The 27,699-nt window shown below is 42.7% G+C and overlaps 1 protein-coding gene across 1 annotated transcript in view; it reads right to left on the bottom strand.

Moving 5' to 3' along the window:
- Window positions 1–27,699, bottom strand: part of LOC141148310 (guanylate-binding protein 1-like) — a 1,084,899-nt gene that overhangs the window by 16,097 nt on the left and 1,041,103 nt on the right. Inside the window, exons 9-13 of the mRNA XM_073635621.1 lie at window positions 12,717–12,971; window positions 11,314–11,591; window positions 10,825–11,037; window positions 7,538–7,640; window positions 2,262–2,455 (exon numbers count right to left, since the gene is read on the bottom strand). Coding sequence (XP_073491722.1) covers window positions 2,262–2,455; window positions 7,538–7,640; window positions 10,825–11,037; window positions 11,314–11,591; window positions 12,717–12,971 — 1,043 coding nt within the window. The remainder of the gene's footprint in view (window positions 1–2,261; window positions 2,456–7,537; window positions 7,641–10,824; window positions 11,038–11,313; window positions 11,592–12,716; window positions 12,972–27,699) is intronic.

A 27,699-nucleotide genomic window follows, 5' to 3' on the forward strand; every position in this document is an offset into this window, starting at 1 on the left:
CTGTGTTATGCCACTCCGCCTCTTTCATTTTCTATGCTAGTGCATCAACTATTGGAAAGTGACCTATGGGTCCCCTATTCTAAGTAAATTATACCATACATTAATTTGTATGGGCAGGGGTTTACAGGCCTATATAACTGTGGGTCACATGCTCCACGGGGGCTGTGGCTTGCTGATGGTAAAAGAACAGCAAAGGAAGACAGTATGTAGAAGCTGGTGCAGCTTAAGAACTCTCCCCTCCGAGGAGGGAAACATGCCTTCACAGGAGGAGAGATGGAGGAGATTACAGTAAGAATCTGCAACATCTAAAAAGGAGAGGCTGCTATTATCAAGAGAAAAGAAGGAAAACAGGGAGAGGACCCGAGTATGGCAATCATGGACGGTCGCTCAAATGTACATGTGAGTGCATACCCAGGGAAGCAGTATTTTCAAAGACTGAGGGTGCTGAGGATCACCCGGGGGAAATTCCATCAGTCTGTCCAAGAACTCTATTCAGAGTATAGTTCTTGGGACTTAACTTGGAGATACTGTGTGGTTGGGAAATAGTAGTAAACAGGAGGGAGATGATTTGCAGACCATTACAGGAACCAAGTGAATAAGGCAGCTCATATCTCTAGAAGATTTGTTTCATATTCTTTCTGCAACATGCTCATGGAAGGAATAAAGTTATTGTTCTTCGTTCACGACAATGCTCCACCGGCTGGCTGGAAGCCAAAAGCCGCTATGGAGGCGTGGTAGCGGCGTGCGTTCCACGGCCTAACAGCCGGTGGAGCATTGTCAGCTCCCATTTTTTAACTTATTTGTTTTAACTCATTTGTTTAATAAATTTACATCTTTTCGGATTTACGCTATGAGGCTCCTCTTTTCTCTACATACATGGACTTTCTCCGGTGGATACCATTAAAAGGATTATAGCGAATTAAATGGGAAGGAGATCATGGACCCTGAGAGAGGGATATCGGTCGTTCAGGATTCCTGTTACTGGATCTACACACATATGCCCATTAACCCTGCAGGGGTTGGGCCTTCCGACAGTACTGAAAACCTGCTGGGGATTACTTGGATACACCTACCATCTGTGCACAGGGACTTTTTTTACACTTATTGGACAATTTTTATTGGACAATTTTTATTGGTGCACATAAAATTATTACACGTTTTTTGGTTGCACATATTCACAAACTAATTTATCAAATCTATACATTTTTTGATTGCTGCACATCTATTTATTATATATATTTTGTATTTATATCTTCTGATCTTTCCAGTCAATATTAGAGGAATTATAGTTGCCAACTTTTGGTGTCACTTGGCACGTCAGTGGGATTTTTAAACGTGGATATGTTTTAGTGTCACTCATACCAGCTTTTTATGTTCTTTATGTTTATTTTCACTTTTTATAAATGTTTTGGTGACTTGCACACCCACATCCCATATGACATATACACTGTAAAGGGTTGTAGCACGTTTTCAGGATTTTTCACCAAGTTTGCTGTTGGACTCTGGTGCACACATTTTTATTTTTAGATTTCACCTCTTCATATAAATTGTCTGTGAACAGCGCCATTCCCCTATTAGAACATTCTTAAGGAAGTTTATAGCCAGTAGCCAATAGCTGCCCTAGCGTGGCTTTTTGTCCGTTGAACTAGCATACAGACGAGCGGACTTTTCGACCGGACTCGAGTTCGACGGATAGATTTAAAACATGTTTCAAATCTAAGTCCGTCCAACTTTTGAGAAAACAAAGTCCGCTGGAGCCCACACACGATCGAATTGTCCGTCGAAATCCCATCCGCCGGGCAAAGTCTGCCGTAAAGTCTGCTCGTGTGTACGCGACATAACACTGGGACCAAAAAGGGGCCATTCCCAAAACTGTTGTCACAAGGTTAGAAGCACATAATTGTCTAAAATGTCTTTCCATGCTGCCACATTAACAGGAGCCTTTACTGGAATCACCTGACCTTATTGATTTGAAGGGAAATCCACTTTTGGCCATCTAGGTAGGTGAAGTTTTCCACAAAGTTTGGTTGTGTAGTATTTACTTAGGATTAGTTTCTCACGTGCACTGAATTCGTTTTTGGGCACTACAACTACCACACAGAAAACAGACACTCCATTATTATATAAAACCATTGTACTAGTGATGCATTCATATTCTAGTTTTGATTCGGAACATGTTTTTTGGCCAAAAAGTGAAAATAGGTTTTAAAATACAGTGTATTTGAATAAATTAGGTAGCAAATTAAACTAATTAGTATTACCATTTCCTTCTCCCTGAGGACTTGTTCCATTTTCTCGTTCATCCGTTTGCTCTCTTCCTCCATCTTATGATTTAACTGTTCAATAGTCCTCTTGTAGTTCTCTCTTTCTTCATTTAATATCTGTTTCTGAAGCTCTTCTTTCATTTGTTGTAATTTTTCATGCATTTCCTCTATTTGTTTTCTAGAGTTTTCCTCTGACAAACAAAGCAAACAATGGGGTCAATTCAAAATGCAGTAAAATAACGCTTGCGGCAAATCAGTTTTGAAAGTGCAATTCACTAAGAATTTTGAGTTAATTACTGCATTATTTAATGCAATAATTTACAGCATTCAGTTGGTTGCTAAGGAGCGGGCTGGGAAGCCGACGGCCGAGTCCTTAACAACAGATGACTCATCAGCTGTCAGTTGGTTCACTCACCAATGCATACCAGACCCTTATCTGAGCATGCAGCACGGCAGGCCAGGCCACATGCCACCATACCAAGCCACATGCATCAACATGGGGGGTGGGTGCTTTGGGGCTGCCCCCTCACCCAAAGCACCTTGTCCCTATGTTTATGGTACATCATCCCCACAACCCTGGCCGGTTGTTGTGGGGTTCTGCGGTCAGGGGGTTATCTGAATCTGGAAGCCCCCTTTAACAAGCCCCCTGATCCCAGTCCCTCCCTATGTGAATGAGTATGGGGTACAATGTACCCCTACCCATTCAACAAAAAAGTTGTCAAAAAGTAATAAAAATCCAGAGACAGTTTTTGACAATTCCTTTATAAGAAAAAATAAAACAAAACAGTAACCCCCATGCACACCACCTAAACCTGAAAAACGCAAAAAATATATATATAAAAAGAGCTCCACTTGCAAAGACCTCTGGCCATCGAATGCCTCCTCCGCCGTTTGACAGTTTTTATATAGGTAATGGCTGGCCACCTGGCGATGTTACCGGGTGGCACTGCCCCTTGTGACATCACAGACACAGCATGCACCGGTCCATGACATCACAAAAAGGACGGTGCCACCAGGTGACATCGACAGGTGGCCCCCCTTACCTATATAAGAACTGTCAAATGGTGGAGGAGGCATTCGGCGGCCAGCCATCCTTGCAGGTGGAGCTCTTTTTATTTTTTTGTTTTTTGGGTTTTGGTGGTGTGCGGGCGTCATGATTGTCATTGGGGGACACTGTTTTTTTTACTTTTTAATAAAGGAATTGTCAAGAACTGTCTCTCTGTTTTTATAACTTTGACACTTTTTTGGTGAATAGGTAGGGGTACAATGTACCCCATACTCATTCAAATAGGTGGGGGGTGAGATCTGGGGCCCCCCTTGCTAAAGGGAGTTTTCATATTCCGATAAGCCCCTTCCCGCAGACCCCCAAAACCACCAGCCAGGGTTGAGGGGATGAGGCCTTTGTCGTCATCAACACAGGATAAGAGTCTAGTATGGATTTTTGGGGGGGGGCACACTGTTTTGTTTTCATCATTATTAAAGTTGGCATGTTTGTTCACATTCAGCCCCCTTCTTAGCAACCAGCTATTTGTCAAAAAAACGTTGTGGGCCCTCACCCTGTTTTTTGACAAATACTGCATTTGATACCACCAGCAAAACCCTGTTGGTAAATATTGTATATTTCTTTACTCTCTGGTCCATTTGTTAATTCGACTTAAGAGCTTTTTAACCACTTGCCCACTGGGCACTTAAACCCCCTTCCTGCCCAGACCAATTTTCAGCTTTCGGTGCTCTCACATTTTGAATGACAATTACTGAGTCATGCAACACTGTACCCAAATGATTTTTTTTTTGTCCTCTTTTTCACACAAATAGAGCTTTCCTTTGGTGGTATTTATTCACAACTTGTTTTTTTATTTTTTGCGCTATAAATAAAAAAAGACCGAACATTTTGTAAAACATTCCTAATTTCTGTTATAAAATTTTGCAAATTAGTAATTTTTCTTCACATATTTTGGCCAAAATGTATACTGCTACATATCTTTGGTAAAAATAACCCAAATCAGTGTATATTGTTTAGTCTTTGTGAAAGTTAAAGAGTCTGCAAGCTATGGTGCCAATCATTGAAAATTGATCACACCTGATGTACTTAAGACACTAACAAGCCAGGAAGGTACAAATACCTCCCAAATTACTCCTTTTTGGAAATTAGACATTCCAAGGTATTTAGTAAGAGGCATGATGAGTTTTTTGAAGTTGTAATTTTTCCCACAATTCTTTTCAAACTGAAGATTTTTTTTATTTATTTTTATTTTTCACATGATTTTTATATTAACAGGTTATTTCTCTCACACAGCATATGCATACTTGTAACTACACCTCAAAACACATTCTGCTACTTCTCCTGAGTATGACGACACCACATGTGTGAGACTTTTACGCAGCCTGGCCACATAGAGAGGCCCAACATGCAGGGAGCACCGCCAGGTGTTCTAGGGATATAAATTACACATCTAATTTCTAGACTCTCACACATTTTTGAAGGCCCTGGAGCACTAGGACAATGGAAGTGCCCAAAAAAAGACCCCAGTTTGCAAAGTAAACACCCCAACAAATAATCTATGAGGCATAATGAGTCTTTTGAACATGTCATTTTTTCCCACAAGTTTTGGGAAAATGTGGAAAGAAAATGAAAACGCATATTTCTAACACATAGCATATACATAGCAAAAATGACCCCCCAAAATACATTCTGCTACTCCTCCGGAGTATGGCGATGGATGAAGCATGGATGGACATGAATGAGATGGGCACAGATCAGAGCTGTGGGCACTTCAGATTCAGCCCACAGCACTACTGCACCCGACTCCTTCCTCTCCTCACACACTTTACCGATTGGTGTGGGGAGAGGGGAGGAGCCGAACCAGACATGCCCTGGTTTGTTGACAAGTGATCACTGCGTCCAATACGGAGTGATCACGTGGTAAAGGGCCACTGTCATTGTCAGTTACCCCGATACATGAGGCGCTGGGTTTTGAAGACCCGACGGTCACGGACATTCCCGGATGCATGGGGCGCGTGGGAGCGTCTTTCTGGGAGGACACCATATAATGCCCTCACAGAGTTATCCGACCACGCTGTAGCCGTCATTTGGCTATGGCCCGGTCGGCAAGTGGTTAAATGAAATTTACTTATATTTTTCATTTAGCGGTATGATTTGGACTTAATGTAGCGCATGTGGTAATTTATGAAAATGAGTCACGTGAATGCGTTATCACATGCAGTAAACATTAGTGAATGGACCCCAATAAAATGTAAAAATAAATACAATTTTTTACCTCTTGGCCTTGTTATAGGAAGCAAACTTAAACCTTCTGCTCTGTCCATTACAGGTACATAAATCAGAAAGATTAGGCTGTGCCCATATGGGCTTCAGCTCGTAGCTACAAGCAACTTTGTTGAAGCTTTTTAAATAAGGTTACCAGATTTTCAATATAAATTCAGGGGACAACCTACTGACCACACCCACAAAACCACACCCTCATTTGTAGCCACACCCAAAAATTCACACTCCCTTTTTAACACCCCCTGAAACAATTGGTCTCAGAGATACTGTACGCAGACTTTGGAGGTATAAAGACAAGATACCCTGGATGTCATGAGAAGGACAATGATGCGGTGTGCGTAGCATGCAGCAAAGCTTGGGCGTGGCAACATTGTGTTAACAGTGGGTGGGGCTTAAAAGAGTATGGTTAAATAAAACCTGAACCTATACTGCTATGGGTCAAGAGAGTTTAAAGCATAGACTACAGGGGTCAGAAATCCAGGGAAGCCCATTTTCGCAGACAAACCTCTCACAATGGGGACTATCTCTATAAAATGGGGACATATGGAAACTTAAAACACCATTCAGACCCATTTTGGGGAGGTCACACACAGATCATAATGGGAGTGCTGGTTGTCACTTTAAACAAGGCTTCAGAAGACTTCAGCAACACTTGAAGCTTGCAGGACTCCTGCTGAGGCCTGCTAGATGCTTGACATTGATGCTTCTATTATGATCTGTGTTTAACCTTCTCAAATTGGAGCTGAATGAGGGTTTAAAGACTTCAACAAAGTTGTTCAAAGCATAGGAATGGCGTTAGGAATGGCCCGGCAATCTTCTGGGACCTGTGACGTGTCCCAGAAGATTGCAGGGAGGGAGGGGGGAGAGGTAAACATCCACTCGGTGCCGCAGTGCCAGGAGAGGAAGTTGGAGCTGGGTACCTGTGAAAACTAGCCCCCCCCCCCCCCGAATGTGGCATGTCAGGGGGTCACGAGTACTTAAAGCGGAAGTTCCCTTTTTGGGTGAAACTCTGCTTTAAGTGAACTGTTGTTTTACCCTCCTGAATACAGATTTTCAATTCAAAGTATATCTGAACCCAAGAACCATAATGTAGTGCAGAAAATACCTGTTCTTGCCAGAAATTCTGTATCCTTATCACTGAATATGGAACTGAAATATCAATGTTATAAGTTTCTCAGCTACCTTCTGTGAACACCAACCCCCCACCTTCTGTTCCATTGTAAGAGGAGAAGTCTAAATCAGGAGAGGAACCTAGAGTGACAACACTGATCCTCCACAGATACAGTATGGAACAGGAAGTGTGTTACTGGCAGGATCACCAGTGAAAAGTAGAGGAAAGGAAACTAATGCAGCCATCACATAATCACATATAGTAGTACACCCTTTCAAGTACAGTGGAACCTTGGTTTATGAGTATACGTTTTGAATAACGAGGAACTTTTTTTTTTTTTTAAATCCTGACTCGGTTTGCGAGTGTTGTCTCGCAAAACAAGCAGAATTCAAGCTAATGGGGTGTGCAGTACTGCTTATGGGCAGGGGTGCGAGGGTGCCGGTGACACTCGGAACGGTTGGGAGCCGATCCGTTCGGAAATACTCTGCAACACTCGGAAATACTTGGAAACACTCGGAAATTCTCAGTTCCCAAGTGTTTCCAAACCTTTCTGAGGGTTTCTGAGATCAGCCAAGCTGTCCTTGAGTATTTCCGAGGCTCTCCGGCACCCCCCCATCTCTGGCCACATGAGGTATTGCATGCCATGGAAGTCAATGCAGAACTAATTATCTTCATTTCCATTGACTTCTATGGGGAAACTCGCTTTGATATGCGAGTGCTTTGGATTACAAGCATTCTCCTGGAAAGGATTATGCTCGTAATCCAAGGTTCCACTGTATATAATAGTAGTAGTAGTAAAAAAGGAATCAAGCACTGTAATTAAGAAAATCTTTTCTACTAATTGTCATGGTAAGTGGCAATGAGCAAATATTTCACCTTCCTTCTTCCTCTGTTCCTTGCTCAGGTCCTTGTCCTTTTGTATTATTAGGATTTCATCAGTTTGTTTGGACGTCATGTATTCCTGAAGCACCGCTTCCGCCTGTAGAGAGTGAACAAAGGCAAAGATGTATTGTAAATTATTGCAGCTATTGGATGACTGGGTCTAACGTCTAACTCTTTTGTTGACAAAGCCATTTTTGCGTTTTTCTTGCACATTTAAAAAACGATTTTAATCATTTTATGCCTAAAGATTAGTTAAAACCCTTAAAGTGGATGTAAACCCAATGTCATCCTTTCTAAACTACTGCCATAGGGGTTATTTATAAGGATATACATGCCTAGTGCATGTATCTTTACCTGTCAAATGTCTCCCCTCTGTCTGTTATGAGACCCGAAAAACTGCATATTCTGTGGGTGGGTCTGTTGTCTGGAGCTCGGTGGGTGGAGTCATGGTGTCAGTAGACTCCCCGCCCACCTCTACACTTCCCTTATCAATATTCATTTTCTCTGTGTATTTCTAACACTGAACTTCTGCTATGATCTCTAACATCCAGTGAAAAGACAGGAAAGTAACCACATGACTTCAGCATGCCAAATCATGCTGAGGTGTGGTACAGCCAATCCTTGCAGAGCTGCTGAAGAAAGGAGTGGGGGAGGGAATTAAAAAGTACTGCATGTCTCTTAGGCTAATACACAAGATGTAAATCACCTGTCACTCACAGCAAGGGGGAGGATTTGACAAAGTTTTTCTCAGTTTGTCAAGAATTGTCTCACTGAACAATAAAAGAGGATTGCTCAGAGATGGATTAACTCTGTGTGGCAAAACTGGGCTCAAATAATAGCAAATCTTATACTCTACAGTATGATATAAAAAACAAAAAAAAACATTTTTTCGGGTTTACATCTACTTTAAGCATTATATATTTTCTAAAAGCAGGGACCATGGAGAATAAAATATTGGTACTTCCAGTTTTATTATTTCACACTATTTGCATAACGGTTTATCAAGCATATATTTTCAGTAAAAAAAGTTACATTTAGGGCACAAAAATGCAATATATTACCATCTTTACCATCATATATAAAAGATGAGGTTGGGCTGAGTAAAAAGATACCCAACAAGTCAAGCCTCGAAACTGAAGATGAATTTTGGTGCCCTAAATTTTCCATCTGGTGGTATCTGGAGCCCCCTTATTATTAAAGGAGACTTCCAGATGAAGTCCTCCACCCACAGACCTCCACACCCACCAGCCATGCTCCTGTTTTTTGAGGGAGAGGAACCTGGTATGGTTCAGGAGGGGGCTGCACGTTCATCCACCCCCCTTTCCTGACCAGCCAGGCTGCATGCTTGGATTAAGGGTCTGGAATTTTGGATTAAGTGTCTGAAATTAAGGTTCTGGATTTTCAGGGGGCCTCCCATGCATTTTATTTGCAAGGAGTTCCCTTTAACACTTAGGCGCAGAGCGCACGCAAAATGCTTCATCTTGATGGCCAGGCCATGGTGCCGAGCGGCCGCATATTTGCGTTCAACAGCATCCACAGAGCTGTGCCGAGAGCACACGCCCCCTGTGCGCTCCAGGCAAGGTGAGCGGTGGCTCATGAAAATCTCCCGATCGTTGCTTGCGATCAGGAGTTTTCCGATCATGTGACCACTGCGACAGCCAATCACGGCGGTCACATGGTCACAAACCCCGCCTCCTGGAATTCCAAACCCCTTAAAGGGCTGTTGGGAGTTGACGTCAAGGGGTTAAATTCCATACTAGACCCAGAGGGGAGGGGGGGGGACATGCATTTTTTTCTGTGAGATGCCGCTTTAAAAGTTATACCTGGCTCAAGAGATCTAGTACGCATATTAGGGGGAATATGTACGTTTTTGTCTTTCTTATTGTAGGATGTGCTATTGCAAAAGTGACATTTAAAAAAGAAAAAATACAGTTTAAATTGCCGAAAATTGTATGCTTGTATGATTCTTTTTTTTTTTAAGGACCTGTCAATGAACTGTCATTTACTGGTAATATTTCAATTTATTTCCTATGTACATGTTAGTGCTACTGCTGCACTTTTTGTACATAACAGAGATGCGCCCCTTCATGGGAAGGATTAGGAAACCCCACAAGGCATGTTATTTAAAAGAATTGGACATTTTTAATGTTTCACTTTAAACATATAGAAAATCACTGCTCATGGCTGAGTGTATTTTTTTTTTGTATTGGCTCCCCAAGGCAGTGCTCACCTCCCCATGCTATTTTGTGACACCCTCTTGCCGATTAGCTTAGAATTTTTTTTTGAAATTTGAAATACTTCTTATACAGTTATCTATATAATTACATACCTTATATTGTTAGCTATTAAAGCTGAGTGAACCTCTGAAAAGTTTGACCAGTTGTGGATAGGCCAAACTATTTAAAAATGACCAAACAGAAACGTTTTGGAAGCTCCGGGCAGGCCTGTCTGATGGGATCATAGGGGTAAAAAAATGGAAATACTGGGACACAGTCTGGGGAAATTAAAAAACACCAACAGCTCCTAGCAGCCATGAAAGCCAGGTGGGGCCTGTTGGCATCCGGAGTCAGGCTGAAGCCTGGAATATACACTATGAGTTTTTTTTTCTTTCAACTCAGAGAGACACTGTACTTACTATGCAAAGTTACTTCAGTGATCTCCCCTGCTCAGCTATTGTGTTTTGACAGGGAGACGGCCCCCCCAACCAGAACTCTCTGATCAGCGCTCTCCGTCATTGGCTGAGAGCGTTTATCAGGAGTTGGTTGGCTGCTGGTTACAAGCATGCACATCCGACCAAAGCCAGCTTCTGTGGGACGGGCCAGAATACACACCAAGCGAATGCCGGATGTTTTTTTTCTTTTAACTGACCGATGTCTCCCGACATTCGGCCCGTGTGTACGGGGCTTTAGGGTGATCAGGGAACACCACAAGCAGATAAAATTCAGGAATAGTCTTTGGAGCTGCCTTCAGCCTTTCTTCTCCTAGAAGTCCTTTGAGAATCTGAGTCACCAAACATAACACTGACATTTGGATTGGACTAATTAAATCCTATCCGAATCTAACAACATCCAAATTTTGGATTCCAGTGGGATGAAGAAGTGCAAGGCAAATATTCCTAAAATATAAATATTCCCAAATATTCCTACTTTATTAACAGAGCTCCAGAACTGGTAACTGCCACATTGAAGTTCTGATAATGCAACAATGCAATCTGTGATTTTACAATGCATAATGAGTTGTACTTCAAGATTAATCCTGAATGACATAATAAGTCCACCAACCTTTACTCCTTTTCCTCTTTCACTGCTATATTTTTGTTTTATGGCTTTTAAGCTCTTCTTGAACTTTGCATGTCCTCCAGGCACACAGAACTTTCCTTCAGCCAAATATTTTTCCAAGCCCGCAGAATGTTTCTTAATAAGAGCCTCGCATTTCTCCCGAGACTTCTCCTCATTCGTAACACTAAACTCCATTCTTGTCCTCTTTACAATTTCCTTATAGAATAAAAAATTAAAAAACATGAGTTCCCTTGTCAAACCTTTTGCACTATTTCCAGTTACTAGTTATTCTTGATTAGAAGATTGAAAATAAACTTTAGTTCTTTACACCCACTGCCATTAATTACCTAAATTTATTGTGGAAAAAAGCCTAAGGTCTCATTCACACAGCCTGCACAGGGATGCACAGGTGTTCCATGCATCCCTGTGTAGGCAGTCCCAAGTTGAACAGACAAAGACTGGGCAGGGCTTATATACAACATAAAAACTCACCATAAATTCGTTGAGGAATTTCTTATCTGTATCCTTGATCGATCTTTCCAAAAATACCTTTCTAGCTTCCTCTTCGTACTGTGTGCTCAGATCCAGGAACTGGTTGAGTGTTTCAGTGGGCAACACAATGGTCTTCATCCTGTCCTCATAGAGCTTTGTTCCTTCCTCAACGGCCATTTTGTTTTCCTTTTCAGCCAAGGAAACCACCACCTCCTCCAAGCAGGTAACATTAGAGGAGTTTAGAGCTTCAGTGTAAAAATTTGCCAGCTCGCCCAATCCTGAGGAAATTGGAAAAACATGTATGTAGATATATATATATATCTATATATATATAGATATATATATCTACATACATACATAGAGAGAGAGAGAGAGAGAGAGAGCAGGTTTGCTGTTGTGCCATGTGCCATGTTCTTTCCACTTGGTTATGATAGAGTTGATGGTGCTCCTAGGGATCATCAAAGATTTGCATATTTTTTTATAACCTAACCCTAACTTGTACTTCTCAACAACATTGTCCTTTAATTGTTTGGAGAGTTCCTTGGTCTTCATGGCAGTGTTTGGTTAGTGGTGCCTCTTGCTTAGGTGTAGCAGCCTCTGGGGCCTTTCACAAAGGTGTGTATATGTAATGACAGATCATGTGACACTTAGTTTGCACACAGGTGGATATCATTTCACTAATTATGTAACTTCTGAAGGTAATTGGTTCCACCGGAGCTTTTTATGGGCTTCATAACAAAGGAGGTTAATGCATACGCACAGGCCAATTATCGTTTTTTTGTTTCTGAAAAATAGTTTCAGGTATATATTTTTCTAATGTTTACAGGATTGGAAATGCCTCCAGCAAAAGACTGAGCTTTTGGTCGGAAAATGTGACCGTGTGTATGCTCCATCGGTCTTTTGCTGGCAGAATTCCAGCCAGCAAAAGCTTTGGGAGCATGTTCTCTATTTTTCGGTCGGAAAAAGTTCTGATTGGAAATTCCGATCGTCTGTACAAATTCCGACGCGTAAAATTCCTACCCATGCTCAGAAACAATTCGACGCATGCTCGGAAGCATTGAACTTAATTTTCTCGGCTCGTCGTAGTGTTGTACGTCACCGCGTTCTTGGCGGTCGAAGGTTCTGAGAACTTTTGTGTGACCGTGTGTATGCAAGCCAAGCTTGAGCGGAATTCCGTCGGATAAACCATCCAAGTTTTTTCCGACCGAAAATCCGCTCATGTGTACGGGGCATTAGACTATTGTGTTCTGATCCATCACATATAATTCAGATTAAAAAAAAACATTGAACTAAAGGCTGTAATGTAACAAAATAGGTAAAAAGCCAAGGGGGTGAATACTTTTGCAAGGCACTGTACACTTTAACGTATTTGATGAAAGCTATACATCATTAGATTAACTCACTGTGTCCAGTGACGTTGACTGTGATATCAACTCTCTTAATCTCAGCATTCTTGAAAATGTAGTCACAGAAGAGGGCGCTCTGAGCCAGAAATTTCTCATTTAGTCTGTCATCGGGTAGCTCTTCTAATTTCTTAAGTTCTTTTATGGAGTCAGTTGGTGTTTCAAACACAAAGCATTTCCGTTTCCCGAAATACATCCGGAGGCGACGCCTAAGGTCATTATATTCCTCCTCCTTTGATGATGAACTCTCAGCTTCTGAAAATTAAACAAGAATTGTAGAAGTTATCATTTGTTATTTTAGTTTCCTTGCTAAACATTGGTATCACATTGGTATCAGCTAAATCTCCATCATCCCTAGGATTATTTTACTCCGGGCTCCCCTATCCTGTTTGCCATAGCTTCCCCCTCTCCCCGAAGGGTCCTGTACTCACAGTCTATCCTCAGTCTTGATTGATGCTGCCCGAAAAAAGAGTCCTGTAACCTGAGCAGCATTTTATTTGGTGGGGGGAGGGGGCATGGATTTAAAGCCTCGTACACATGATCGGACTAAGCGTAGGACTTTTGTCCAAAGGACATTGGCCATGAACTTGTCTTGCATACAAACGGCAAAGAATTGTCGGCCAACCAACAAGAAACTATGTGGTTTTTCAGCTCTTTAGCGCCACCCTTTGGGCAAATTCTGCTAATGTTGTGTTATGGTGAGCATTGCTTCCGAGCATGCGTGTTTGCACTTTGGAGTTTTGTCTGACGGATCGGATAATCCGACAACACACATTTGTTGGCGGACAATTTTAAAGCGTGCTATCCCACTTTTGTCCGCAGAAAATCCGACAACAATTGTCCGATGGAGCATACAAACAGCCTGCCATCACACAATTCCCGGCGGATTATCCGATCGTGTACGAGGCTTTAGGGTTCATGCACACTGTAGCTAAAAAAAAAAAAGCAGTTTTTACAGGCACTTGAGCTTTTATTTCAACTTGAAGAAGCTTGTACCTTTTTGGGCTCTTTTGCATGTTTTTTTGAGCTTCTTTAAACTTCTTTGGGCTTTTTTGAGCATAAGTGTTTTTTTAAACAAACCCTCCCCTTAGCTCATTTCTTTTTTGGGCACTTATGCCGTGTACACACGACCGGAATTTTCAGCATCAAAGGTCCCACGGTCTTTCCGACTGACTTTTGACGGAAGTTACGATGGAGTTTCGTCGAATCGGACTTGTCTACACACGATCACAACAAAGTCCGAAGGATTCGACTGTGATGATGTACGACCGAACCAGAATAAGGAAGTTCATAGCCAGTAGCCAATAGCTGCCCTTGCGTCATTGTTTGTCCATCGGTACTAGCATACCAACGAACTGATTCTTCCACCGGACTCGAATCCGTCGGAAAGATTTGAAACATGTTCTATTTCTAAAGTCCGTCTGATTTTTCGACAGCAAAGGTCCGATGAAGCCCACACGCGATAAAATTTGTGTCGTGTGTACACGGCATTAGGCGTCTTTTCTGCTCGAAAGCTCCTCTCAAAAACACAAGTTTGATGGAGGTTTTTTTCTGCCTTCAAGAGCATATGCCTGTAAACTCCTGAAAAAGCCATAATGTGCAAGGACACATTGGCTAACATGGGGGGGGGGGTTTCCAGGCATAAAAAAATGAGAGCTCAAGAAAGCTCAAAAGCCTGTAGGAGCCGCCTCTTTGAGCTGCAGTGAGCATGAGCCCGAAAGGGATTTTTTTATGGAGAGTTTGCTTGTATGCTGAAAACCAGAGAATAGATGGCAATTTTCAGCATAATTCTTTGGCAATCAAAGGGATCTTCCCAGAGAAGCCATGCACTGCACTAAAAACTGCTATAAAACTGAATTGTGTTGTATGTTGTAGTTCCTCACAACAAGGACCCTTCTCCACATTGCATGTGCTATATACAACACATACTTGTGAGGTTTCCATGCACACTGTAAACTGTCACTTTTTCAAAAAAGTATGAGGACATAACCAGAAGCACATTAATCATGGTACCAACATCCCAATTTTTTTTATTTCAAAGTTAGCAGGGATATGGGACTTTATGGGTGCTCAATCACATAGTACAATTTTTTTTTATTAAACAGTATTTATTTGAACATAATTGTAATAAAACTATTTGTACAACCAGTTGGTATCATTATTCAGGTGCATTGGATCAACACCACGGTTGTACTTCCGACATGTTTCGCCGTATTCGGCTTCTTCAAAGGAAAGCATGATGAGTTCACTGATAAGGCAAAAAAAAACAAAATCAATAATAAACAAAGTATAATACACTCATATTAAAGCTCCATAACATGCATAAAATGAAAAAAAAAAACAGCACAAAACTGATCAGGAGGCTTCACCCCTCAGACAGACATCAGTTCCCCCCAATATGTCCCCTACCTCCAAATGTTGCACTTTGTGGTAGGACTAAAACCAGAGCAAATAATGATAGGAGTCTGTCCACATGGGCCACACGTACCGAACGCCAGGGGGGATGGGGGGCCACAAATAATCTAATCATAAATATATGTTCATAAAACAAATAGGTACACCTGTAATTCGAAAAGATTCTACTTTAGTTTATTCTGTTTTATACATTTTCTGTGATATTTACTCAAATCAGATTCCAGTGTAGGAAGCCTCAACATCCACGAGATAGCAGGCCAGGCACTGGAATAACATATATGTAATGCAAAAATAAGTGTAAAAAAACACTCATTGCAGTGCAACTGGGAAGAAACTTCAATCTGCTGTATATGCTGTTAGTTAACCACTTGCCGACCGCTTCACACATATATACATCGGCAGAATGGCTTGGCTGGGCAAAGCAACGTACCTGCTTTGAAAAGCCCACCAACTCTATGTGTTCACCGGGTGTTTACCCGGTTCAGGGGCCGACCTGTGGCCCTCGGCTTCGATCTATGTGCCCTGTTTCTTAGGAACGTGATGTGGATGGGGAGTGGCGTTTCCCTCTTCCTAAACCAGGACCTCTGTCCTATCAGAACAATCTGCCCTGCTTGCACACCTCCCCTCCCTCCTGTCCAGCCTGTCCAGATGGTCGTGATGGATCACCATCTGGACCACTCCCCCAGAGTTGTGAGGTCAGCCTCAGGGACGGAGTTGCCACATTCTGCACACACGTGGCTCCCTGATTTACGTCCGCACCACATCCTGACGCACCTGCGGTCGGATGGGTGGGGACATATAAAAGCTCACACGAGCACAAGTTTGTATCTGGAGTCTTAGGGAGCCCATGCTTGGCTGTACAGTTAATTGCAGGTAAAGGGTTTTTTGATAGCTATTCCTAATGCACTGTGTTGAAGTTGAAGTCTCCACTCAAGCCACATGGATGCAAACTAGGTGATTGTCTGTCTCCCTTTTTGTATTTCTATATCTGTAGGTCTGACAGCATTTTTGGACTTTCAGTTTGGCAACCAACTTTTTGATTGTTTGTTTTTTGGACATGTGCACCACCAGGAGAATCATATTTATTCTACCTTTATCTTTTTTACTAAATCCTGCTTAACTAACAACATATACAGAAGATTGAAGTTTCTTCCCAGTTGCACTGCAATTAGTGTTTTTTTTTCACTTATTTTTTCATTACACACACACACATACATATATATATATATATATATATATATATATATATATATGTATATATATACATATACAGTGGGGACGGAAAGTATTCAGACCCCCTTAAATTTTTCACTTTTTGTTATATTGCAGCCATTAGCTAAAATCATTTAAGTTCATTTTTTTCCTCATTAATGTACACACAGCACCCCATATTGACAGAAAAACACAGAATTGTTGACATTTTTGCAGATTTATTAAAAAAGAAAAACTGAAATATCACACGGTCCTAAGTATTCAGACCCTTTGCTCAGTATTTAGTAGAAGCCCCCTTTTGATCTAATACAGCCATGAGTCTTTTTGGGAAAGATACAATACGTTTTTCACACCTGGATTTGGGGATCCTCTGCCATTCCTCCTTGCAGATCCTCTCCAGTTCTGTCAGGTTGGATGGTAAACGTTGGTGGACAGCCATTTTTAGGTCTCTCCAGAGATGTTCAATTGGGTTTAAGTCAGGGCTCTGGCTGGGCCATTCAAGAACAGTCACAGAGTTGTTGTGAAGCCACTCCTTCATTATTTTAGCTGTGTACTTAGGGTCATTGTCTTGTTGGAAGGTAAACCTTCGGCCCAGTCTGAGGTCCTGAGCATTCTGGAGAAGGTTTTCATCCAGGATATCCCTGTACTTGGCCACATTAATCTTTCCCTCAATTGCAACCAGTCGTCCTGTCCCTGCAGCTGAAAAACATGCCCACAGTATGATTCTGCCACCACCATGCTTCACTGTTGGGACTGTATTGGACAGGTGATGAGCAGTGCCTGGTTTTCTCCACACATACCGCTTAGAATTAAGGCCAAAAAGTTCTATCTTGGTCTCATCAGACCAGAGAATCTTATTTCTCACCATCTTGGAGTCCTTCAGGTGTTTTTTTAGCAAACTCCATGAGGGCTTTCATGTGTCTTGCACTGAGGAGAGGCTTCCTTCGGGCCACTCTGCCATAAAGCCCCGACTGGTGGAGGGCTGTAGTGATGGTTGACTTTCTTTTTTTTTTTACAAATAAAACGTTGTTTATTTTTGTAAAGAGTACACAGGTAATTGGCAAACATTACATTGACATACTTACAAGAATGTAATGATTGACAGGATAAACAGTGCATTTTGTACATTTTCACATTTTGATTACAGGTGTTATAAATTAGTATCCTCTATCAGGCTTTATCATGCATTCAGGGTTTCGTTATGCATGTTGCATCAGTAGATTATACTGTGAGGCATATTTGTTAGACTCATAGATTGCTATCGCTCATGGAATTGCAGGTAGCTGAGTTACCTAACCAGGAGTTCCATATTTTCTCATATTTGGATGGGCATCCTCTGTGGGCGTATATTTCTTTTTTATAGGGCAGGACATTGTTGATAGCAGCGATCCATTCCTGTAATGTAGGCGTTTCTACCCTCATCCACTTTCTCGCTATAAGTAGCCTAGCTATAAACAGTGACTCTCTAAGAAAGATGATATGGAATTTATCCGAGTCAGGATCTGGGAAGATTCCCAGCAGGCATTGTTTGGGGCATAGTCTGAGGGGGAGATCCCATTTCGTCATGTATAAACTGTACCACGTGAGACCAGTAATCTTGTATAGCTGGGCACGCCCATATTAGGTGATAAAAGGAACTAGAGGGGCTGTCGCATCTGGGGCAGAGAGGGTTGTGTTGAGGTTTAAATCTAGCTAATCTTATGGGAGTTAGGTATGATCTATGCAATATATACAGTTGGGTAAGTCTGTCCGCCAGTCTAGTAGACACCGCTTTACAGTTGTCCAGCGCGTCCTCCCACTCGTCATCCTCCAGCTCCCCCACGTCTCCAGCCCATCGACTCCTCAACCCCCCATAGGCAAGGGTCACTGCTGCAGGGCGGATCAGAGAGTTATAAAAAACTGAAATAAGTTTGGAGGAGTCTTGTCCTACAATAATATGGAGGATATTTGGTTGTTCTAGATTGGGAGAGCCATCTTGAAACTGGGTCTGCAAGGCATGGCGGAGCTGGAGGTATCTAAAATGCATAGAATTGGGAAGGACAAAGTCCTCCTTAAGCTGTTGGAAGGATTTCAGAGTGTTGTCTTGGTACACATCCGAAAGTGTCCTCACTCCTCGAGCGAGCCACATATGACGTCCTGGTAAAAGTAATAATTCCTTTAGACCCGGGTTGTCCCATAGCGGTGTGTGTGAATGCGTGGATGGCAAGGCTAATCTACGTCTCACCACTGCCCATATTTTGCAGTGAGCATATACTAGGCTTTTAAGGTTACCCAATGCCCCAGGGGCTGGGGGGTCCCTGAAAATAATTTGAAAAGGGTGAGTGTACAGATGAGTTTGTTGGGAGCATAACAGGGCCATATATCTTTCCATATCGCATTTGTCCAAATAGTAAAAATGTGACAGCTGCGCTGCCAGATAGTAGTAATTAAAATCCGGGAGTGCGGCGCCGCCTAGATCTGTGGGATTCTTTAGTACTTGCCATGGTAATTTATGTCGGGCCTTCCCCCATACAAATGAGTTAAGAATTTTTTCGATGGATTTAAAGATTCTGAGCGGTAAATAAAGTGGGGCATGCCAAAAGACGTATAGGAACTTGGGGAGTAGAACCATTTTTATAAGGTTCACCCGACCCATGACTCCCAGGGGAAGCTTAGCCCAAACTTGGGTCTTATGTTTCAAATTTGTAATCAAGGGTTCTATATTCAATTTGGTGTATTCCTCAGGGGTTCGAGTGATGGTAATTCCCAGATATTTTATGGAGCTAACGGTTGTGAGGGGAGAGGAGGCCTGGTTTTGGGGGGGCGCACCTATATCTATAGGGAGAATATGGGATTTATCCCAATTTATTTTTAAGCCTGAGTGTGTTCCGAATGTTTGTATTGTTTCTAGCGCTGTTGTCAGAGAGGAGCCGGAGTCAGATAAATACAACATGTCGTCAGCGTATAGGCTGAGTTTTTCCGTCAGGCCACCTCTCCTCAAGCCTGTGATTCCCGGGTGTGACCTCAGCAACGCTGCCAAGGGTTCCACCGCAAGGGCATAGAGTATGGGGGATAGCGGGCACCCCTGACGTGTACCCCTAGAGAGTGGGAAGGAGTCGGAGACCCTCCCGTTGACCAAGATCCTGGTGCTAGGGCCCCGATACATCAGTTGGAGCCATCTGATAAATTTTGGGCCGAAGCCAAATTTTGCCAAACACTGCCAAAGGTAGTTCCACTCTACAGAGTCGAAAGCCTTTGCGGCGTCGAGGGATACTATGACTCTGGAGCCCATCTGATCATGTTCGGCTTGCAGATTCATATGCAGTCTACGAAGGTTATAGGCCGTGTTTTTTGCGGGCATGAATCCGGTTTGATCCGGGTGTATCAGGGTGAGGATAACTTTGTTCAAGCGCAGCACCAGGACCTTGGCCAGAATTTTTATATCAAGCTGAAGAAGGGATATTGGGCGATAGGATTCGGGGAGTTCTAAATTTTTACCGGGTTTGGGTATGAGTACTATATAAGCTTCAGCCATGGATTGAGGTAGTATACCGGATTTAAATATGTGGGAGAATAACTCGTGAAGTCTAGGGACGATATGTTCTGTGTATGTTTTATAAAACTCAAGGGGGAGCCCGTCTGATCCAGGTGCTTTAGAAGTTTTGAGTGTGGTCAGCGCCTCTAAAATGTCATCGGTGGAAATGGGGGCCTCCAGCATATCAAAGTGGGTTTGAGAGAGTGTAGGCAAATTTATGTCGTTTAGTAAGGTTTTTGTTTCCTCATTGGTAGTATTGGCCGTAGAGGTGTACAAGGATAGGAAAAAGGAACGAAACTCGCTTGCCACTTTGTCGGGCTCAGATATCAGCTCCCCATTGGTACCTCTAAGGGACACAACTATGGGTGGTCTCATATCCATATGAGCTAGGTATGCCAGGAGGCGACCCGCCCGTTCCCCGCACTCGTATGTCCTTTGTTTAGCGTAGAATATTTTTCGCTCTGCTCTTTCAAAGTGCAAACCCGAGACTAGCCGGTTTTGTTGTTTTAGCTGATCTGCTGTGAGGGGAGTTGGATTCGAGGAGAACTCCCTCTCCAGGTCCGCCAGGGCCTGTTCCGCCTGTCTAACCACTTGAGAGGAAGTCCTCCTGTAATTGGTAATATAGCAAGCAAGTGTCATGTGGGCATGTGATTTAAAGGAGTCCCATATGACATCAAAGGATGCTGAGTTCTTATTATTCTGAAAAAATATGTCCCATTCGATCCCCAATTCATCTATTCCTGGAACTACCGACAGCCAAAAGGGATTTCGTTTCCATGTGTATGTATTGGGTGGAGAGTCAAATTTAATTACAACCCAATATGGGGCATGGTCTGAAAGTGTACCAGGGTGGAATCCCTCCTCCTCTAACATAGGGAGAAGGGGGCGGGATATAAAGATCATGTCTATTCTGGACATGGAGTTCTGCGCTGCTGAGAAACAAGAAAATACCTTATCCTGAGGGTGGTGGTGCCGCCATGTGTCTATTAGTGCTAATTCTTTAAAGAATCTGCCAAATCTTGTGTGTTGTGGGGAAGTAGTGTTAGAAGGGTGCATTGTCAGTCTGTCGAGCTCCCTATCTATGACATTATTAAAGTCTCCCAACCAAATCGCCGGGGTACTTGGATATTGAGACATTAATGCCAAACCCTCATTTAACACATCAAAATGGAACGGGGGGGTATGTAATTTGCCAGTATCAGGAGTTCCAATCCATTTATTCTAGTGTACAGAAATAGGAATCTGCCCTGAGGGTCAGATTGGAGTGTCAGTAGGGTGAATTGTACCGTTTTGGCTACAATAATCGCTATTCCCCTGGAGTTGGCAGTATAAAGGGCTTGGTACAACCAACCTACCCAGGGTTTTTTAAGTGATAGCATTAGTTGTCCTGTGAGATGGGTCTCCACCAAGACCATCATCTCTGCACGCATACTTTTAAGAACAGATAGGGCTGCGTTTCTTTTTGGCCTAGCTCTAATACCCCGCACGTTCCATGTAACACACTTCAACTTAGACATGCCAACAGAGTCTGCCCTATATTAATCCGTTGGTCTGGTGGCCCAGCGGGTGCCCCGCCCCACCCAACGGGGTGGTGCGTAGTCCCGTACGGCACACCCGGAGCAACGAGGCCAACGTGTATACCTTCCAGCCTCTTACTTTGTGTAAAGAACATAGCACATATCATGAGGGACTCCATTTTGGTTCTAAGACACCATCTTATGTTTCACAGGAAAACTGAGAAAACTCATATTTGAGTTTCAACTGAAACCCACATAATCTTTAAGCTGTTATCTATAGAAAGCCTTCTCAAGGTTACATATACATTTAAATATAGCTAGAATGTGGAGTTTGTCCTAGCTCATGTTTGTTCTTGATAAGATAAGTGCTTCCCTCAAACACCTGTTTAAGAATACATATATACTCTAATAGTGAAAATGATGCAAGATTTTGTCTTATAACACCAGCTAATAGTTAAATATTAACTGAACCTATTTTCATTTCAATGACATGTATAAGGTTAGTAAAACTCCTCCCATCCCTCAAACGACATAAATACTGTATTTCTAACACTGCTAATTAGATATCATTAAGTGGCTAAGCAAACCTGTCTCCTGTGTCACTTTATTAATATCTCCAGGCCTGGGGGTCAACGGAGGTCTTCCTGCATTACTTGAACCTATCTGGGTGGTCTTAGAAGCAGAAATTTCCTACAACTGGGGGCTCGTCCGTCTGGGATAAAAGCCAAAAATCATCTGAAGGTAAGTCTTTATTTTGTCTTTATTGACGAAATATTTCTTGCCTCAGCTCTGATTAAAGCTTTTTAGACCCGTAAATTAGTAGGGGATAAGAACCACGCCAGAGGTTAATATTGGAGGGTTTTTGGGAAACCCACAAAGATAAGCAGTACTGCATACACATATATAGAGACATTCCTTTTGGGAAGGGATATAAAGTGGTTAATGAGGAAATAGACTCCGGTGACCCCAAAATCCTTTGCTTTTTCTTATCTGTCGCATTAGAAGTTATAAGATAATCTGTCGTGTGTGTGTGGATCAGAAGACTGCGTGGTAAAACAGTCGACTCCCACTGTCAATATGGGTCAGAAACAAGGTAAAGAAGATCCTCCCCCTCTTCCCAATCCAGGAGAAACGTGTAAGGATTTTGTAGCCAGAATTTGTGGTACTAATTATGAATTCATAGTCCCATGGGTTTCAAATTTTTCCCCGGGATGGCGCTAATGACGAATTTCACATAGGTATGATAAAAGGATTGTGTTTAGGAGATAAGAGAGCTTTCCCTTGGTACCCCGGGGATCCTCAATGGGATATGGATTATATGGAAAAGGGAGGAGAGAACTGGTTAAAATACGCCCCATATTGGTTTCAGAGGGATAATAAGAAACAGAAAAAGCCCACCAAATGTTTAAGTAAGGAAGATTATGACCAGAAACATAGAGAAGAAGCTGATAAAAAGAGATTTGTCCCTGACCCAATAGCCCCACCCCTGCCAATAGTCAGTCATCCTCCACCCGCATATGTACATGTCTATCCAAGTTTAAGAAAGGAAGATATTGATCTTCTGGCTGGACATTATGCAACCAGACAACGGCAGGTCCCTCCGGCTCCACAACCACAACAGCAGATGCCTCTCGCTCCACAACAAGATAGACAGCACCCACAGAGGGCCCGAGTCGAGGTAGGTGAACCAGAAGATGATCAGGGAGCTATAGGAGGGGTAGTTTCACCACCTGGCCAAGAGCAGGAGGAAGAAGACGTTAAAGGGGATAGAATACTTAGTCCCCCTAAAACAAAGAGTGGAAACAGAGGCAGAGGAAGAGGAAGAACAAAAGGGAGAGGGCATGGTTTTTCCAGACCACCCCAGCAATCCCGCACATGTTGTTTTAACTGTGGACAACAGGGTCACTGGAGAAATCAATGTCCTTATGAATGGAATAACCCAAATACTCAAGATCAAGATCAAATGCGTACACAGGGACCCCAATCTAGCCAACCGAATCAAGTTGCCCCAAAACAACAGGGTCCCCGATTCCCTATACAGTGGAATCAACAGCAACTGAAATGAAGCTGCCCAGAAGGTAGTATCCCAGCATTTCCTTTGATCTCACACTCTTACAATGAACAACCAATTGTGACCCTATATGTCAAAAATAGGCCTGTTCCGTTTTTAACCGATTCAGGGGCAACTCGGAGCACCCTCAGTGAGGACTACTACAGAGGTGAGACTAAAATTGCTGAACCTTCTATGGGAATTAATGGGATACTTACCAAAACATACAAAACACCACCTTTACCAGTAAGTGATGTTGAAAGGGGAGGTGCAACAGTCTTGCATCATTGTTTCAGGATTATACCAAATTGTCCTGTGAATCTCTTGGGTAGAGATTTGATGGGAAGATTGGGTATAACTCTGAAAATGACTACTGAAGGAGGGGTCTTCGTACACTCCAAGGTAATACCAATATATTACACTGAGGATAGTGATCTCCCTCCACCAGATGATCCGGTATGGTCAAAAAGCTCCTTGGATGTAGGTCTTATTTCTTGTACCCCATACAAGGCAGCTTTAAAATCATGGGCACAGCCGGTTTATCACAAACAATACCCCATTTCAAAAGAAAAAGAGGAAGGAGTGGCCCCAATGGTGGAAAGGTTCCTGCAGCAAGGAATTCTTAAAGAGACACTGTCACCCTACAACACCCCCATTAACCCAGTAATGAAGCCGGACGGCTCTTACAGGTTTGTACAAGACCTCAGAGCTATAAACAACCTAGTGATACCCATTGCTCCTATAGTGCCTGATGTGCCATCACTCTTAACTTCCATACCATCCGATGCAGAGTATTTTTTGGTCATTGACCTTTGTAATGCATTTTTTTCAGTTTCTGTTGACGAAGAGACACAGCCTATCTTTGCATTCAATTTCAGAATCCGCCAGATGACCTGGTGTAGATTACCTCAGGGTTATGTAGACTCCCCTGTAGTATACACAGTGGCTCTCCAGGCAACCCTGCGGTCTTGGACACCCCGCCATGGTTCCGTCCTACTTCAATATGTTGATGATTTGTTGTTGTGTAGTCCAAGCCAGAAAGCATGTAAAAATGATGGTTTAGATCTGTTACATTGGTTAGCAGACAATGGTCACAAGGTTTCTAAGAAAAAGCTACAATGGTGTCAGGAAACTGTTGAATACCTTGGTTTTGTACTCTCCAAAGGAGAAAGGAAAATCAGTCACAAGAGAGCTGCGGCTCTCGTGGGTCTGCCCCGCCCACTTACTAAGAAGGACATGCTATCCTTTCTTGGAATGATTGGTTACTGCCGCCAATGGATACCTGATTGTTCCTACTATGATAATCTCCTGAGGCGAGCCACAGGTACTGACATGCCAGATTGTGTGAAATGGAATGATGAAATGTACAATGCTTTTGTGTATCTTAAAACTGCAATGGTCACATCTCCTGGACTTGGACTACCTGAATATGGTAAAATGTTTCTCTTGTTTGCAAGGGACAACTGTAAAACGATGGCGGGGGTCCTGGCTCAGGAGCATGGGGGGAAACTCCACCCTATTGCATTTTTTTCAAAAGTTGTGCCGATGCCAGTACAGGGCATGCCGGCGTGTCTCAGAGCTCTGGCATCCTGTGCAATGGTAGTGAAAATGGCTACATCATTCACTCTAGGACATGCCACCACACTACACACCACTCACAATGTATCCATTCTACTAAAGAATATCCATACCCAGCACATGTCAGCCCAGAGGCTGAGCGGTTATGAAGTAATTTTACTTTCTAACCCAAAACTTGAGATAAAATATGCCTCTCCCACTTCTGGCCCAGCTCCAATCCTGAATGCCTTGCTAGGCTTGAAAGGTGAAGATGATGAGGTAGTGCCTCAACATGAATGCATGGACCTCATCCACCAAGACACATCCCCGAGACCAGACATGTCTTCAACTGCTCTCCCTGGAGCACAGAATGTCTTTGTGGATGGGTCTTGTTCAAGACCAAATAACACATACCATGCAGGGTATGCTGTTGTTCAGCTGCCTGATAAAATACTGGAAGCAAACCCTGTCCCATTCCAATCAGCACAAGCTGCAGAACTTATAGCCCTTACTCGAGCTTGTCAGCTTTTTGAAGGGCAGGATGTAAACATTTACACAGACTCCAAGTACGCGTACGGGGTTGCGCACGATTTTGGAGTCATATGGAAAAGGCGGGGCTACATAGCAGCAGACGGTAAATCCATCTCACATTCCACGCTTGTCACAAGTCTGTTAGAAGCTATACAATTACCAAGGTCCATAGCTATACTACACTGTAGGGCACATACAGGGCAACAGGATGACATAGCCAAAGGCAACGCCTTAGCTGACAAAGCAGCAAGAGAAGCAGCATCCACACAGCCTGCAAACATACAAATGCCATTACTCTCACCAGAAATTCCTCTTTTGGATCAAACATTGCGTGATCTCCAAGCATATGCCACAGAACAAGACATCCAGCAATGGAACTCAATAGGTGTGCAGACAAACCCAGAAACTGACCTTGTCTGCCAAGAGGGGAGACCATGTATCCCTGTAGCCAGTGCACCCATTTTTATTTCACAATACCATGGGATAGGTCACAGAGGGTGGAAAGTCACATGTGAACTTTTGGATAAGGATTTTTACATTCCAGGTCTTCCCTCTCTCGTTAAGGCATATGTTTCCAGATGCATCACATGCATTCGGAATAACCCTAGCAACCCTCACAAAGCAAAACATGAACATCTGATATATCCATCTACACCATTCACTCATCTGCAGATAGATTTTACACACATGCCCAAACTAGGTAAAAGACAGGAATATTTGCTAATAATAGTGGACATGTTCTCAAGATGGATAGAATTGTTTGTAACTACAAAGGAAGATGCACAAACAGTAGTGAGGATTCTAATACAAGAAATTATCCCAAGGTGGGGTTGCCCACTACAGATCAACTCTGACAATGGTCCTGCATTTGTGGCCAAAGTTTGTCAAGACCTGGTAAAAACACTGAAAATAGAATGGAAGTTTCATATTCCTTACCACCCCCAGAGTTCAGGTATAGTGGAAAGGATGAACAGAACCATCAAAGATAAGATCAGGAAGGCCACTGGAGGTACGTATGCAAATTGGAAGAAGGTCCTACCAGCTGTACTAGCCGAGGTAAGAATGACAACCTCTAAAAAGACAGGATACTCTCCTTTTGAAGTCTTAATGGGTAGGCCATTCCCCACCCCATGGGCCAGACAGCCACTTATGTTAGAAAGAGGGGACCTAGATCTTATTCAGGAAGAATATGTAAAAAAACTTATTGAAACTTTGGATAAAGTTGAAAGGAATGTTGCTCGCACTTCTCCTTCTTCTTCACAGGAACCTACACACCCTTTCCAGGTGGGTGACACCGTGGTGGTCCAGAGATTGAACCGCACCAAGAAACAAGAGTTTCCCTTCGGACCCCCAACCACAGTGATCGCAGTCACCCGCACAGCTATTTTGGTAGAAGGACAACAGGCCTGGATTCATGCAAGTCGCGTAAAGAAGGTCAACCAGGACCCTAAGAAGCAAGGCAAAGATAAAGCACAGAGAGGTGAAGCAAGTGATATAAATCCTCGAACACTGAGTGAAGCAGGTGGTCAAGACTCTGAACAAGATGACGTCGCTTATTTCACCACGGACTTCTGGGAAGGCCTTGTGCCTCCTATGCTGGGCTGCCCTGATTGTGTTCCTGCCAACTTGGCTGATAACTAACTGTATTTATCATTCTGAAGATTTGGGACTCATAAAGGGTATTTGTGGGGCCTCTAACACTCTACAACAGAATAATACACATGACAGACACAAGAGAAATGAAAACTCAGAAAGTTTTACAGATAAAATGTTATTGTTGAAGTTTAAATATAGAAACTAGGGCAATTAGAAAACAATTAGAACTACACGAGTTAGCCATAGAAAGCATGAGTGCTGCCTTAACTGGGTTATGTGAAAACACAGAAGATTATGAGTGTTGTACCTGGTTTCATAACACAAGTATTGAGGTACCAGATTATTATGATATAATTGCACAACACCGGAAAGAAGTAAGCAAATTACAAGATGAAGCTAGAAACATTGCTAAGACATGGGATCCTTTTGCAAACCTAAGTTCTGGGATAGGAATTTTGGCATGGATAAAGAGTGCTGCCATAACTATAATTATGATTACTCTTTTTGTTTTGTTCCTATATGCCTGTTATAAGCTTATAATATGTATAATTGTTAAGGCATCCCGAACCCCTGATCCTGCTGCTGCAAATA

Source organism: Aquarana catesbeiana, linkage group LG06 (genome assembly GCF_042186555.1).
Source record: "Aquarana catesbeiana isolate 2022-GZ linkage group LG06, ASM4218655v1, whole genome shotgun sequence".
Classification (NCBI taxonomy): domain Eukaryota; kingdom Metazoa; phylum Chordata; class Amphibia; order Anura; family Ranidae; genus Aquarana; species Aquarana catesbeiana.